The sequence below is a fragment of the Saccopteryx leptura genome, chromosome 1, assembly GCF_036850995.1.
Source record: "Saccopteryx leptura isolate mSacLep1 chromosome 1, mSacLep1_pri_phased_curated, whole genome shotgun sequence".
In the NCBI taxonomy this organism is placed as follows: domain Eukaryota; kingdom Metazoa; phylum Chordata; class Mammalia; order Chiroptera; family Emballonuridae; genus Saccopteryx; species Saccopteryx leptura.
The window spans coordinates 184,318,135-184,332,204 of record NC_089503.1 but is presented as its reverse complement, the minus strand read 5'-3'; the positions used below and the strand labels follow the sequence as shown (position 1 = coordinate 184,332,204).

At 38.3% G+C, this 14,070-nt stretch overlaps 1 protein-coding gene across 3 annotated transcripts in view; it reads left to right on the top strand.

Moving 5' to 3' along the window:
- LYST (lysosomal trafficking regulator) overlaps window positions 1-14,070 on the top strand; it is a 249,598-nt gene that overhangs the window by 127,329 nt on the left and 108,199 nt on the right. For 2 of the 3 annotated variants that reach the window (XM_066382706.1, XM_066382715.1), the window contains exons 28-29: window positions 10,650-10,811; window positions 11,427-11,618. In XM_066382706.1, the coding sequence (XP_066238803.1) occupies window positions 10,650-10,811; window positions 11,427-11,618 (354 nt within the window). The remainder of the gene's footprint in view (window positions 1-10,649; window positions 10,812-11,426; window positions 11,619-14,070) is intronic. The other variant, XM_066382725.1, reaches the window with a different exon arrangement.

The following is a 14,070-nucleotide window of genomic DNA, read 5'->3' as shown; positions in this document are numbered from 1 at the left end:
GCATCTATTGAAGGGCTTTTTGGTTGTTTCCATGTCCTGGCCACTGTGAACAATGCTGCAATGAACATGGGGCTGCATGTGTCTTTACGTATCAGTGTTTCTGAGTTTTGGGGGTATATACCCAGTAGAGGGATTGCTGGGTCATAAGGTAGTTCTATTTTCAGTTTTTTGAGGAACCACCATACTTTCTTCCATAATGGTTGTACTACTTTACATTCCCACCAACAGTGTATGAGGGTTCCTTTTTCTCCACAGCCTCTCCAACATTTGCTATTCCCTGTCTTGTTAATAATAGCTAATCTAACAGGTGTGAGGTGGTATCTCATTGCAGTTTTGATTTGCATTTCTCTAATAGCTAAAGAAGATGAGCATCTTTTCATATATCTGTTGGCCATTTGTATTTCTTCCTGGGAGAAGTGTCTGTTCATGTCCTCTTCCCATTTTTTTATTGGATTGTTTGTTTGTTTGTTGTTGAGTTTTTTGAGTTCTTTGTATATTTTGGATATTAGGCCCTTATCTGAGCTGTTGTTTGAAAATATCATTTCCCATTTAGTTGGCTGTCTGTTTATTTTGTTATCAGTTTCTCTTGCTGCGCAAAAACTTCTTAGTCTGATGTAGTCCCATTCATTAATTTTTGCCTTCACTTCTCTTGCCTTTGGAGTCAAATTCATAAAATGCTCTTTAAAACCCAGGTCCATGAGTTGAGTACCTATGTCTTCTTCTATGTACTTAATTGTTTCAGGTCTTATGTTTAGATCTTTGATCCATTTTGAGTTAATTTTAGTACAGGGGGACAAACTGTAGTCCAGTTTCATTCTTTTGCATGTGGCTTTCCAGTTTTCCCAGCACCATTTATTGAAGAGGCTTTCTTTTCTCCATTGTGTGTTGTTGGCCCCCTTATCAAAAATTATTTGACTATATATATATGTGGTTTTATTTCTGGACTTTCTATTCTGTTCCATTGGTCTGAGTGTCTATTTTTCTGCCAATACCATGCTGTTTTGATTGTCATGGCCCTATAATAGAGTTTGAAGTCAGGTATTGTAATGCCCCCAGCTTCGTTCTTTTTCTTTAGGATTGCTTTGGCTATTCGGGATTTTTTATAGTTCCATATAAATCTGATGATTTTTTGCTCTATTTCTTTAAAAAATGTCATTGAAATTTTGATGGGAATTGCATTAAATTTATAAATTGCTTTGGGTAATATGGCCATCTTGATTATATTTATTCTTCCTAACCAAGAACAAGGTATATTCTTCCATCTCATTATGTCTTTTTCGATTTCCCTTAACAATGATTTATAGTTTTCATTATATAAGTCCATTACATTCTTTGTTATGTTTATTCCTAAGTATTTTATTTTTTTTGTTGCAATCGTGAAGGGGGTTATTCTTTTGAGTTCGTTCTCAATTGTTTCATTGTTGGCATATAGAAAGGCTATTGACTTCTGTATGTTAATTTTGTATCCTGCGACCTTACTGTATTGGCTTATTGTTTCTAGTAGTCTTTTTGTGGGTTCTTTGGGGTTTTCAATGTATAGGATCATATCATCTGCAAAAAGTGATACCTTTACTTCTTCTTTTCCGATATGGATGCCTTTTATTTCTTTGTCTTGTCTGATTGCTCTGGCTAGAACCTCTAGTACCACATTAAATAAGAGTGGAGAGGCCCTGGCCAGTTGGCTCAGCGGTAGAGCCATCGGCCTGGCGTGTGGGGGACCCGGGTTTGATTACCGGCCAGGGCACATAGGAGAAGCGCCCATTTGCTTCTCCACCCCCCACCCCCCCTCCTTCCTCTCTGTCTCTCTCTTCCCCTCCCGCAACCAAGGCTCCATTGGAGCAAAGATGGCCCGGGCGCTGGGGATGGCTCCTTGGCATCTGCCCCAGGCGCTAGAGTGGCTCTGGTCTCGGCAGAGCAACACCCCGGAGGGGCAGAGCATCGCCCCCTGGTGGGCAGAGCGTCGCCCTTGGTGGGCGTGCCAGGTGGATCCCAGTCGGGCGCGTGCGGGAGTCTGTCTGACTGTCTCTCCCCGTTTCCAGCTTCAGAAAAATACAAAAAAAAAAAAAAAAAGAGTGGAGAGAGTGGACAACTCTGTCTTGTTCCTGATTTAAGGGGGAAAGCCTTCAGTTCAGTTTAGTGCCATTTAATATGATGTTAGCTGATGGTTTATCATATTGGCCTTTATCATGTTGAGATATTTTCCTTCTATACCCATTTTGTTGAGAGTCTTAAACATTAAATTGTGTTGTATTTTATCGAAAGACTTTTCTGCATCTATTGATAAGATCATGTGGTTTTTGTTCTTTGTTTTATTGATATGGTGTATTACGTTAACCATTTTACGTACGTTGAACCATCCTTGAGATTCTGGGATGAATCCCACTTGATCATGATGTATTATTTTTTTAATATGTTGTTGTATTCGATTTGCTAGTATTTTGTTTAGTATTTTAGCATCTGTATTCATTAGAGATGTTGGTCTGTAGTTTTCTTTTTTTGTGCCATCCATGCCTGGTTTTGGTATGAGAGTTATGTTGGCCTCATAAAATGTGTTTGGAAGTATTGCTTCTTCTTCAATTTTTTGGAAGACTTTCAGTAGAATAGGAACCAAGTCTTCTTTGAATGTTTGATAAAATTCGCTGGTATAGCCATCAGGGCCTGGACTTTTATTTTTGGGGAGGTTTTTAATGTTTTTTTCTATTTCTTCTCTACTGATAGGTCTGTTTAGGCTTTCTGCTTCTTCTTGACTCAGTCTAGGAAGGTTGTATTGTTCTAGGAATTTATCCATTTCTTCTGGGTTGTTGAATTTAGTGGCATAAAGTTTTTCATAGTATTCTACAATAATTCTTTGTATATCTACGGTGTCCGTGGTGATTTCTCCTCTTTCATTTTGGATTTTGTTTATATGAGTTCTTTCTCTTTTTTCCTTGGTAAGTCTTGCCAAGGGCTTGTCAATTTTGTTCATCTTTTCAAAGAACCAGCTCCTTGTTCTGTTAATTTTTTCTATAATTTTTCTGTTCTCTATTTCATTTATTTCTGCTCTGATTTTTATTACCTCCTTTCTTCGGCTGGTTTTGAGTTGTCTTTGTTCTTCTTTTTCTAGTTCCTTAAGGTGTGAAGTTAAGTGGTTCACTTGGGCTCTCTCTTGTTTGTTCATATATGCCTGAAGTGATATGAACTTCCCTCTTATCACTGCTTTTGCTGCATCCCATAGATTCTGATATGCCGTATTGTCATTTTCATTTGTCTGTATATATCTTTTGATCTCTGCACTTATTTCTTCTTTGACCCATTCATTTAACAAAGGTATTTTTTTTTACTTTTTGTTTTTGCTATTATCAACAGGGTAGCAATATGTGTGTATATATATGTTGTATAAATTTCCTTTATATTTCAACCATTAATAACTATTAATTTTAACCACTTTTTAAAATTTCATTTAGAAAAATTAAAATTTAATAGGGTGATATTGATTAGTAAGAGTACATAGGTTTCAGATGAATGTTTCTATAGCATTTGAACTGTTTATTATGTTGTATACTCGTCTTTTGATTCTCTGCATGAGATTGGCATTGTTTCTTATGGCCATTTTTTTTTTTAAGATAAACTTGCATTTTTATTTATTTTTAATTTTTTTTAAAGATCTTATTTATTCATTTGAGAGAGGAAAGAAAGAGAAGGGAGACACAAGGGGGGAGGATCAGGAAGCATGGACTCCCATATGTGCCTTGACCTGGCAAGCCCAGGGTTTTGAACTGGAGACTTCAACGTTCCAGGTCAGTGCTTTATCCACTGCACCATCACAGGTTGGCATGGCCATTTTTTAATTTAATTAACTGAACTACCTCTTTCAGCCATCAACAATATTTATTGAGCACCCGCCATGTACCAATTATCATTTTTTCTGTTCTCATGGAACTTACATTTTACTGGAGAAAATGGTCCATAAGCCTGTGAACAAATATACTACTCACAAAACTTAGTGGTTATTTCAAAATGACTGTGAAACAATAAAATATCCCCTAATTTTTGTGAGCAGAATTAGGGGATATTTCAAAATGAATATGAAGCGGTAAAATATCCCCTAATTTGCTCTTGCCACATGGTGTCTTTGAAAATGATGCTGAAAAGTTTGTCTCTTGAAAAATAACCCTGTCGGTTGGGAAAAAGATGGCAGCGGAGTAGGCGGACGCACAGACGCCCAGCTCTCACCACCAAACTGGAATACAAATCAATTTAGGAAAAATCAGCATGAAAAACCAACTCTGAACTGCAAAACAGCTCTCAAAAACCAAGGAGCAAAGAAGAAGCCACAACAATCCTGGTAGGGAGCACCTGAATCTCCTCTGCTTACAGGAACAGAAGGGGGGGGTGAGGCTGAGAGCCCAGAGGGAATCTCACACAGGGAAAAGAGCAGAAACTACTGTTCACAGCCACTTGCCTGGCGACCAGGGAGTGAGGTGTGTTGAAAAGACCAGCTTATCCCCCAAGTGGAAAGGAAAGAGATGGACAGACTGTGAGGGGCTAAGGAATGCAGGAAACGAACTAAAAAAGCTGACTCATCCATGCTGGAGGCAGCCATAGCTAGGGGAGGGACTGAACCTTTCACAAAACAGAGCTGAAGTGCTTCCGGATCAGAGATCTCCATACATCTATCCAGCTCCAATCAGCGCAACAAGACACAGCTGAAAACAAGAAGTGGGGAGGAGGGGCAGTAACTCAGGTCTCCATGGAGATCTGAGATAAACCTCCCCCTACTGAAGCTGAGAAAACACCCTGCCCCCAGTGAGATTAGCTGGCTAAAGAGGCCTTCAGAGTCTCAGGTTACACCCATCGCATTCCTGGATACAGTTTCAAGGAAGCCCCCTGCTGAGATCAGTAAACAAGACTATCACCTGTTAAGAAAACAAACAAATCAAGACTTCAAAGCTGCCTAAATCCGAAAGTGGATTACAGATAACAGCTGATACCAATCCAAGAAGACCTAGAAATAACACAACTGAAAACTGGAGGCAGACAACACCAAGCCTAGATTCAACCAACTCTACAAATAAAACACCCAAAAACAGATGATGAGAAGACAAAGAAGTGCAATCCAAATGAAACCACAGAAGACACCTTCAAGAGATGAACTGAGTGATATGGAAATAATCAAACTTCCAGATGCGGAGTTCAAAATAATGATTGTAAGGATGCTTAGGGATCTTAGAACAACAATGGATGGTCATTATGAACACCTAAATAAAGAAATAGCAAGTATAAAAAAGAATCAGTCGGAGATGACAAATACAATATCAGAAATAAAGACCACAATGGAAGGAATTAAAAACAGGATAGATAGAGCAGAGGATTGAATCAGCAAGTTAGAGGACAACTGGAATGAAGGCATGAAAGCAGAGAAGAAAAGAGAAAAGAGACTCAAAAAGTCAGAGGAAACTCTTAGCTCTGTGACAACATGAAGAGAAATAACATCCGCATCATAGGCGTTCCTGAAGAAGAAGAAAAAGAACAAGGGATAGAGACTTTGTTCAATCATATCATAGCTGAAAACTTCCCTAAATTAATGCAAGAGAAACTCTCACAAGTCCAAGAAGCACAGAGGACTCCATTAAAGAGAAACCCAAAGAAACCTACACTAAGACACATCATAATTAAAATACCAAAGCTACGCAATAAAGAGAAAATATTAAAAGCTGCAAGAGAAAAAAAAGTTATCACCTACAAAGGAGCCCCTATAAGGATGACATCTGACTTCTCAACAGAAACACTTGAGGCCAGAAGGGAATGGCAAGAAATATTCAAAGTAATGCAGAACAAGATCCTACAACCAAGACTACTTTATCCAGCAAGGCTATCGTTTAAAATCGAAGGAGAAATAAAAAGCTTCCCAGACAAAAAACAACTCAAAGAATTCATTACAACCAAACCAGTGCTGCAGGAAATGTTAAGGGGCCTGTTGTAAACAGATCAAAGTGGGAAAAGAATATAGCAAAAAAGGAATACACCTTTAAAGAAGAAAATGGCAATAAACAACTATATATCAATAATAACCTTAAATGTAAATGGATTAAATGATCCAATCAAAAGACATAGGGTAGCTGCGTGGATAAGAAAACAGGACCCATACATATGTTGTCTACAAGAGACACACCTTAGAACAAAAGACACACATAGATTGAAGGTAAAAGGATGGAAAAAAACATTTCATGCAAACGGAAATGAAAAAAAAGCTGGAGGAGCAATACTTATATCAGACAAATTGGACTTTAAAACAAAGGATATAGTAAGAGATAAAGAAGGCCACTACATAATGATAAAGGGAGTAATCCAACAGGAAGATATAACTATTATAAATATCTATGCACCTAATATAGGAGCACCCAAATATATAAAGCAGACTTCGATGGATTTAAAGGGCGAGATCAACAGCAATACTATAGTAGTAGGGGATTTCAATACCCCACTAACATCACTAGATAGATCCTCAAGAAAGAAAATTAATAAAGAAACAGCAGACTTATTGGATACACTAGATCAACTCGATTTAATAGATATCTTCAGAATCTTTCACCCTAAAGCAGCAGAATATACATTCTTTTCAAGTGCTCATGGTACATTCTCTAGGATAGACCACATGTTAGGGCACAAAAGTGCTCTCAACAAATTTAAGAAGACTGAAATCATATCAAGGACTTTCTCTGATCACAACGGCATGAAACTAGAAATGAATCACAACAGAAAAGCTCAAAAATTCTCAAACACATGGAAACTAAATAGCAGGTTGTTAAATAATGAATGGATTAAGAATGAGATCAAAGAAGAAATAAAAAAATTTCTAGAAACGAATGACAATGAGCATAAAACAACTCAAAATTTATGGGACACAGCGAAAGCAGTGCTGAGAGGGAAGTTCATAGCACTACAGGCAACTTTCAGAAGCTAGAAAAAGCTCAAATAAACAACCCTGCATCTAAAAGAACTAGAAAAAGAACAGCAAGTAAAGCCCAAATGTAGTAGAAGGAAGGAAATAATAAAGATCAGAGCAGAAATAAATGACATAGAGGCTAAAGAAACAATACAGAGGATCAATGAAACTAGGAGCTGGTTCTTTGAAAAGGTAAACAAGATTGATGAACCTTTAACTAGACTCACCAAGAAAAAGAGAGAGAGGACTCAAATAAAATTAGAAATGAGAGAGGAGAAATAACAACTGACACAACAGAAATACAAAATATTGTAAGAAAATACTATGAAGAACTGTATGCCAAAAAACTAGACAACCTAGATGAAATGGATAAATTCCTTGAAACATACAATCTTCCAAAAATCAATCTGGAAGAATCAGAAAACCTAAACAGACCGATTACAACAAATGAGATCGAAACAGTTATCAAAAAACTCCCAACAAAGAAAAGTCCGGGGCCCGATGGCTTCACAACGGAATTCTACCAAATATTCAAAGAAGAACTACTATCCTTCTCAAACTATTTCAAAAAATTCAAGAGGAAGGAAGACTTCCAAGCTCCTTTTATGAGGCGAGCATAATTCTGATTCCAAAACCAGGCAAAGACAACACAAAGAAAGAAAATTATAGGCCAATATCTCTCATGAATACAGATGCTAAAATCCTCAACAAAATATTAGCAAACCGGATCCAACAATATATGGAAGAAATCATACACCGTGATCAAGTGGGATTTATTCTGGGGAGGCAAGGCTGGTACAATATTTGTAGATCAATCAATGTGATTCATCACATAAACAAAAAGAAGGAGAAAAACCATATGATAATTTCAATAGATGCAGAAAAAGCATTTCATAAAATCCAGCACCCATTCATGATCAAAACTCTCAGCAAGGGGGAATACAGGGAACATACCTCAACATGATAAAAGCCATCTATGAGAAACCCACAGCCAACATCATACTCAATGGGAAAAAATGAACAGCAATCCCCTTAAGATCAGGAACAAGGCAGGGGTGCCCCCTTTCACCACTCTTATTTAACATAGTCCTGGAAGTCTTAGCCACAGCAATCAGACAAGAAGAAGAAATAAAAGGCATTCAAGTTGGAAAAGAAGAAGTAAAACTATCATTATTTGCAGATGATATGATATTGTATATAGAAAACCCTAAAGTCTCAGTCAAAAAGCTACTGGACCTGATAAATGAATTCAGCAAAGTGGCAGGATATAAAATCAATACTCAGAAATCAGAGGCATTATTATACACCAACAATGAACAGTCAGAAAGAGAAATTAAGGAAACAATTCCCTTCACAATTACAACCAAAAAAATAAAGTAGACTAAAGGAGACTAAAGACTTGTACTCGGAAAATTACAAAGCATTGATAACAGAAATCAAGGAAGATACAAACAAGTGGAAGCATATACCGTGCTCATGGTTAGGAAGAATAAACATCATTAAAATGTCTATATTACCCAAAGGAATCTATAAATTCAATGCAATACCAATTAAAATACCAATGACATACTTCAAAGATACAGACCACATATTCCAAAAATTTATATGGAACCAAAAGAGAACACGAATAGCCTCAGCAATCTTAAAAAAGAAGAATAAAGTGGGAGGTATCACACTTCCTGATATCAAGTTATACTACAAGGCCATTGTACTCAAAACAGCCTGGTACTGGCATAAGAATAGGCATATAAATCAATGGAACAGAACAGAGAACCCAGAAATAAACCCACAGCTCTATGGACAACTGATATTTGACAAAGGAGGTAAGGAAATACAATGGAGTAAAGACAGCCTCTTTAACAAATGGTGTTGGGAAAATTGGACAGCTACCTGCAAAAAAATGAAACTAGATCACCAGCTTACACCACTCACAAAAATAAACTCAAAATGGATGAAAGACTTAAATGTAGGCCGTGAAACCATAAGCATCTTAGAAGAAAACATAGGCAGTAAGCTCTCTGACATCTCTCGGAGCAATATATTTGCTGATTTATCTCCACGGGGAAGTGAAATAAAAGACAGGATAAACAAAGGTACTATATCAAACTAAAAAGCTTTTGTACAGCTAAAGACAACAAGAACAGAATAAAAAGACAAACTACACAATGGGAGAACATATTTGACAATACGTCTGATAAGGGGTTAATAACCAAAATTTATAAAGAACTTGTAAATCTCAACACCAGGAAGACAAACAGTCCAATCCAAAAATGGGCAAAAGAGATGAATAGACACTTCTCCAAAGAGGACATACAGATGGCCAATAGGCATATGAAAAAATGCTCAACATCACTAATCATTAGAGAAATGCAAATTAAAACCATAATTAGATATCACCTCACACCAGTCAGAATGGCACTCATCAACAAAACAACACAGAATAAGTGCTGGCGAGGATGTGGAGAAAAGGGAACCCTCCTGCACTGCTGGTGGGAATGCAGACTGGTGCAGCCACTGTGGAAAACAGTATGGAGATTCCTCAAAAAACTGAAAATCAAACTGCCTTTTGACCCAGCTATCCCACTTTTAGGAATATACCCCAAGGACACCATAGAACGGCTCCAAAAGGAGAAATGCACCCCCATGTTTATGGCAGCATTGTTCACAATAGCGAAGATCTGGAAACAGCCCAAGTGTCCGTCAGAGGACGAGTGGATTAAAAAGCTTTGGTACATATATACTATGGAATACTACTCAGCCATAAGAAATGATGACATCGGATCATTTACAATAACATGGATGGACCTTGATAACATTATACGGAGTGAAATAAGTACATCAGAAAAAAAACTAAGAACTATATGAATCCATACATAGAAGGGATATAAAAATGAGACTCTGAGACATGAACAAGAATGTGATGGCACAGGGGTGGGGGGTGAAGAAGGAGAGAGGGGTTGGGGGAGGGGAGGGGCATAAAGAAAACCAGATAGAAGGTGACAGAAGACAATTTAGCTTTGGGGGGGGGGTATACAGCACAATCAAATGTCAAAATAATTTAGAGATGTTTTCTCTCAACATATGTACCCTGATTTATCAATGTCACTGCATTAAATTTAATAAATAAATTTAAAAATATATCCCCTAATTTTTGTGAGCAGTGTATGTTTCATGTATAATGTCACAGAGTGACAGAATATGCCTGTGGGGTGGCTCTGTTTTACTTTCTAATCCATGTCTTACAGGTGAGGAAACTGAGGCTTAGAAAAAAGTATAGTTAGGGCTACAGCAGCCCAGTGTGACTTCACAGCATGAGACCTGAAATCCCTATTTTGTCAAGTACACATTGCAAAAGATTTAACATTTCCTTGCTTAGCACATGGCTGTGCCTCAGAATTAGTATCATCAGCTGCTTATACAGATGAACGCTGTCAGAGAAACAGACCTTAGGAAGAATCTGCTTAAACTAAGGACAAAGTTTGACAACATTATTCTTGAATATATCACGGATAGGAATTTTTTATTTTTATTTGCTTCATTTTTTATCTCAAAAGTGAAGATACCCATCAAAATGTATTAACTGATTACCTAAAATATTGGACAATCTAAAATAATATGAAAATACCTAAAATCTTGCAGGGTGTCATTAGCTTTATCAGATTTTGTGATATGTAAGAGGCTATTTATGGGAATTGATGTATTTTTTTCATAATCTAAAACAAAGGTTCAATTCCAATGAAGGGTTCCACTGTTGCTCAGCTAACAAGACGCCACTTCTGTTCTTACGGTCAGCTTCCGATACCCTTCTCCTTCAGTGCGTTCAGTCAAGACACATGCCTCTCCTTTTCTCCTGGATCCACTCCCTGTGTGGTACCTCTTGGAGCAGGTGCAGTAACGGTGCTGAATGCCAATCCTACCTGTTTAATCTGAGGAAACATTTCTCAGGAAATGCTTTTGTGGGATTGAATTCCAAGTGATACATATGCAGCAAATCACTTACTAGCAAATCACTGGAACGATATTCATCTTTCTGATCTCACCTTCCTCTGATTTCTACTATGTTATATGCACTTCTCAAAACTACTGTATAAAATTCAACAGTGGCAATTATCCAGAAATAGTAATGTTCTTACTGAAACACAATGTGCTTTTAAAAATCTATTGATTAGAATACAAGGAAGTGCAACAGTATTTGAAAATATTTTGTCAAAATATTCTGAACTACTTACATATACCTTTCTAATTCTTAGAGTTTTTCAGGGCACTCAGATTTTGCCAGACAATAGCTAGGTCACTAGCTTCAGAATTCTTATTTAGGACTTTGAAATCAGAAGTACTGTTGCACTTCTTCAAACATCACTTTCTCTTAATCAACCTTTCCTTTGTTAAATTAACCTTGTATTAAATAAAGTTCTTTTCATGCTCTGATACTCAAAAAATTGCAGCAAAAATAATTTGCTTCATCCTGTTAACTCTGGCATTTGATGTTATATATTTGAAGGTCCTCAGAAAGTTCCCCTTGCTCAAACTGACTCCCTTCTGATGAAAATGCGTTCAGTGGCAAGTGATGAACTTCATATGATGATGCAACGGAGAATGAGCCAGGAGAACCCCGTACAGGCGACTGAAACAGAGCTGGTGCAGAGACTGCAGAGGCTCACCATTTTGGCCGTTAACAGGATTATTTATCAAGGTAGGACTAGAGAGTAAACTGTGCCCTTGCTTGAGTTTGAATTAAATGGGAAATAGTTTAAAAAGAAACAGAATAGGCCTGACCTGTGGTGGCGCAGTGGGATAAAGCGTTGACCTGGAACACTGAGGTTGCCGGTTCGAAACCCTGGGCTTGCCTGGTCAAGGCACATATGGGAGTTGATGCTTCCTGCTCCTCCTCTCTCTCTCTCTCTCTCTCTCTCTCTCTCTCTCTCTCTTTCCCTCTCTCTCTCTCTCTCCCCCCTCTCTCTAAAAATCAATAAATAAAATATTAAAAAAAAAAAGAAACAGAATAGTTTTCCATACTATTAAAAGAATTTATTTGGAAATAACAGTTTTAAATAAAAATTCATTTTTCAGTGTGTTAAATGTTGATTTTTTTTCTTATTTAGAAATTAAATTTTATGAGGTGATATTGATTAATGAGAGTATATAAGATTCAGGTGACCATCTCTAATAGCATTTGAAATGTTGATTGTATTGCGTGCCCATCTCCTAAAGTCAAATCATTTTTCACTGCCATGTGTTTGTCCCTCTTTACTGCCCTCGGCCAACCCCTCCCCCTGGTTATCACTTCACTTTTGTCTATGTCCATGAGTCTCAATTTATATCTATACCACCTATGTGTGAAATCATATAGTTCTTAGCTTTTTCTGATTTACTTATTTCACCCAGCATAATGTTCTCAAGGTCCATCCATGTTGTTGTAAATGGCAATATGTCATCATTTCTTACGGCTGAGTAGTATTTCATTGTATGTATGTACCACATCTTCTTTACTCAGTCCCTTGTTGATGGACACTTTGGTTGTTTCTATGTCTTGGCCACTGTGAATAATGTTGTGATGAACATATGGGAGGATGTGTCTTTGTGTACCAATGTTTTCAAGTTTTTTGGGTAGATAACCCAGTAGGGGGATTGCTGGGTCATATGCTAATTGCATTCTTAATGTTTTGAGGTACCACCATACTGTCTTCCATAGTGGCTGTACCAGTTTACATTACCACCAGCAGTGAATGTGAGGGTTCCTTATTCTCCACAGCCTCTCCAACACTTATTACCTGTCTTGTTGATAATAGCTAATCTAACAGGTGTGAGGTGGTATCTCATTGTAACTTTGATTTGCATTTCTCTAATAGCTAGTTAAGATGAGCATCTTTTCATACATCTGGAGAAGTGTCTGTTCAGGTCCTCTCCTCATTTTTTAATTGGATTATTTGCTTGTTTGTTGTTGAGCTTTGTAAGTTCTTTATATATTTTTGATATAAACCCCTTGTCAGAGCTGTTTGTGAATATACACTGCTCACAAAAATTAGGGGATATTTCAAAATGAATATGAAGCGATTAAAAAAAGAAGCCTTTGATTTTTTTTTAAATTTTTTTTATATATTTTTATTTTTTTACAGAGACAGAGAATCAGAGAGACAGGGACAGACAGACAGGAATGGAGAGATGAGAAGCATCAATCATTAGTTTTTCGTTGCACATTGCGACACCTTAGTTGTTCATTGATTGCTTTCTCATATGTGCCTTGACTGTGGGGCTACAGCAGACCGAGTAACCCCTTGCTTGAGCCAGCGACCTTGGGTCCAAGCTTGTGAGCTTTGCTCAAACCAGATGAGCCCGTGTTCGAGCTGGCGACCTCGGGGTCTTGAACCTGGGTCCTCTGCATCCCAGTCCGACGCTCTATCCACTGTGCCACCGCCTGGTCAGGCTGATTTTTTTATTAAACAAGAATATCAGAAAAGTGAATGACAAGTCAAAGAAAGTTGTCCAATTATGCAAATGAGATACAAAATCAACTTTTTTTTTTTTTTTTTTTTTCTGAAGTTGGAAACCAGGAGGCAGACAGACTCCCGCATGTGCCCAACCGGGATCCACCCAGCACGCCCACCACGAGGCGATGCTCTGCCCATCTGGGACGTTGCTCTGTCGCAACCAGAGCCACTCCAGTGCCTGAGGCAGAGGCCACAGAGCCATCCTCAGCGCCCGGGCCAACTTTGCTCCAATGGAGCCTTGGCTGCGGGAGGGGAAGAGAGAGACAGAGAGGAAGGAGAGGGGGAAGGGTGGAGACGCAGATGGGCACTTCTCCTGTGTGCCCTGGCCGGGAATCGAACCCGGGACTCCTGCACGCCAGGCTGACGCTCTACCACTGAGCCAACCGGCCAGGGCCTCAACTTTTATTTCATTGGTGAAAATGCACTACACAAAAGCTGAAAGTACTGGAGTATCTGCACATTCCCTAATCTTGAAAGTGCACATCTTGCAACTTCCCAGCCCTTGTAATGCCCTTGATTTGCCCAAATGTGAAGCCTGGAGAGCCGTAGGACGTCTTGAAGTTGGTCAAATACAGACAACAGTGGCAACAGCACTGGGACATCCCAAAGCGTGATTAGCAGACTGTAGAATCACTTTCAGGAGGAGACGGTCACAGT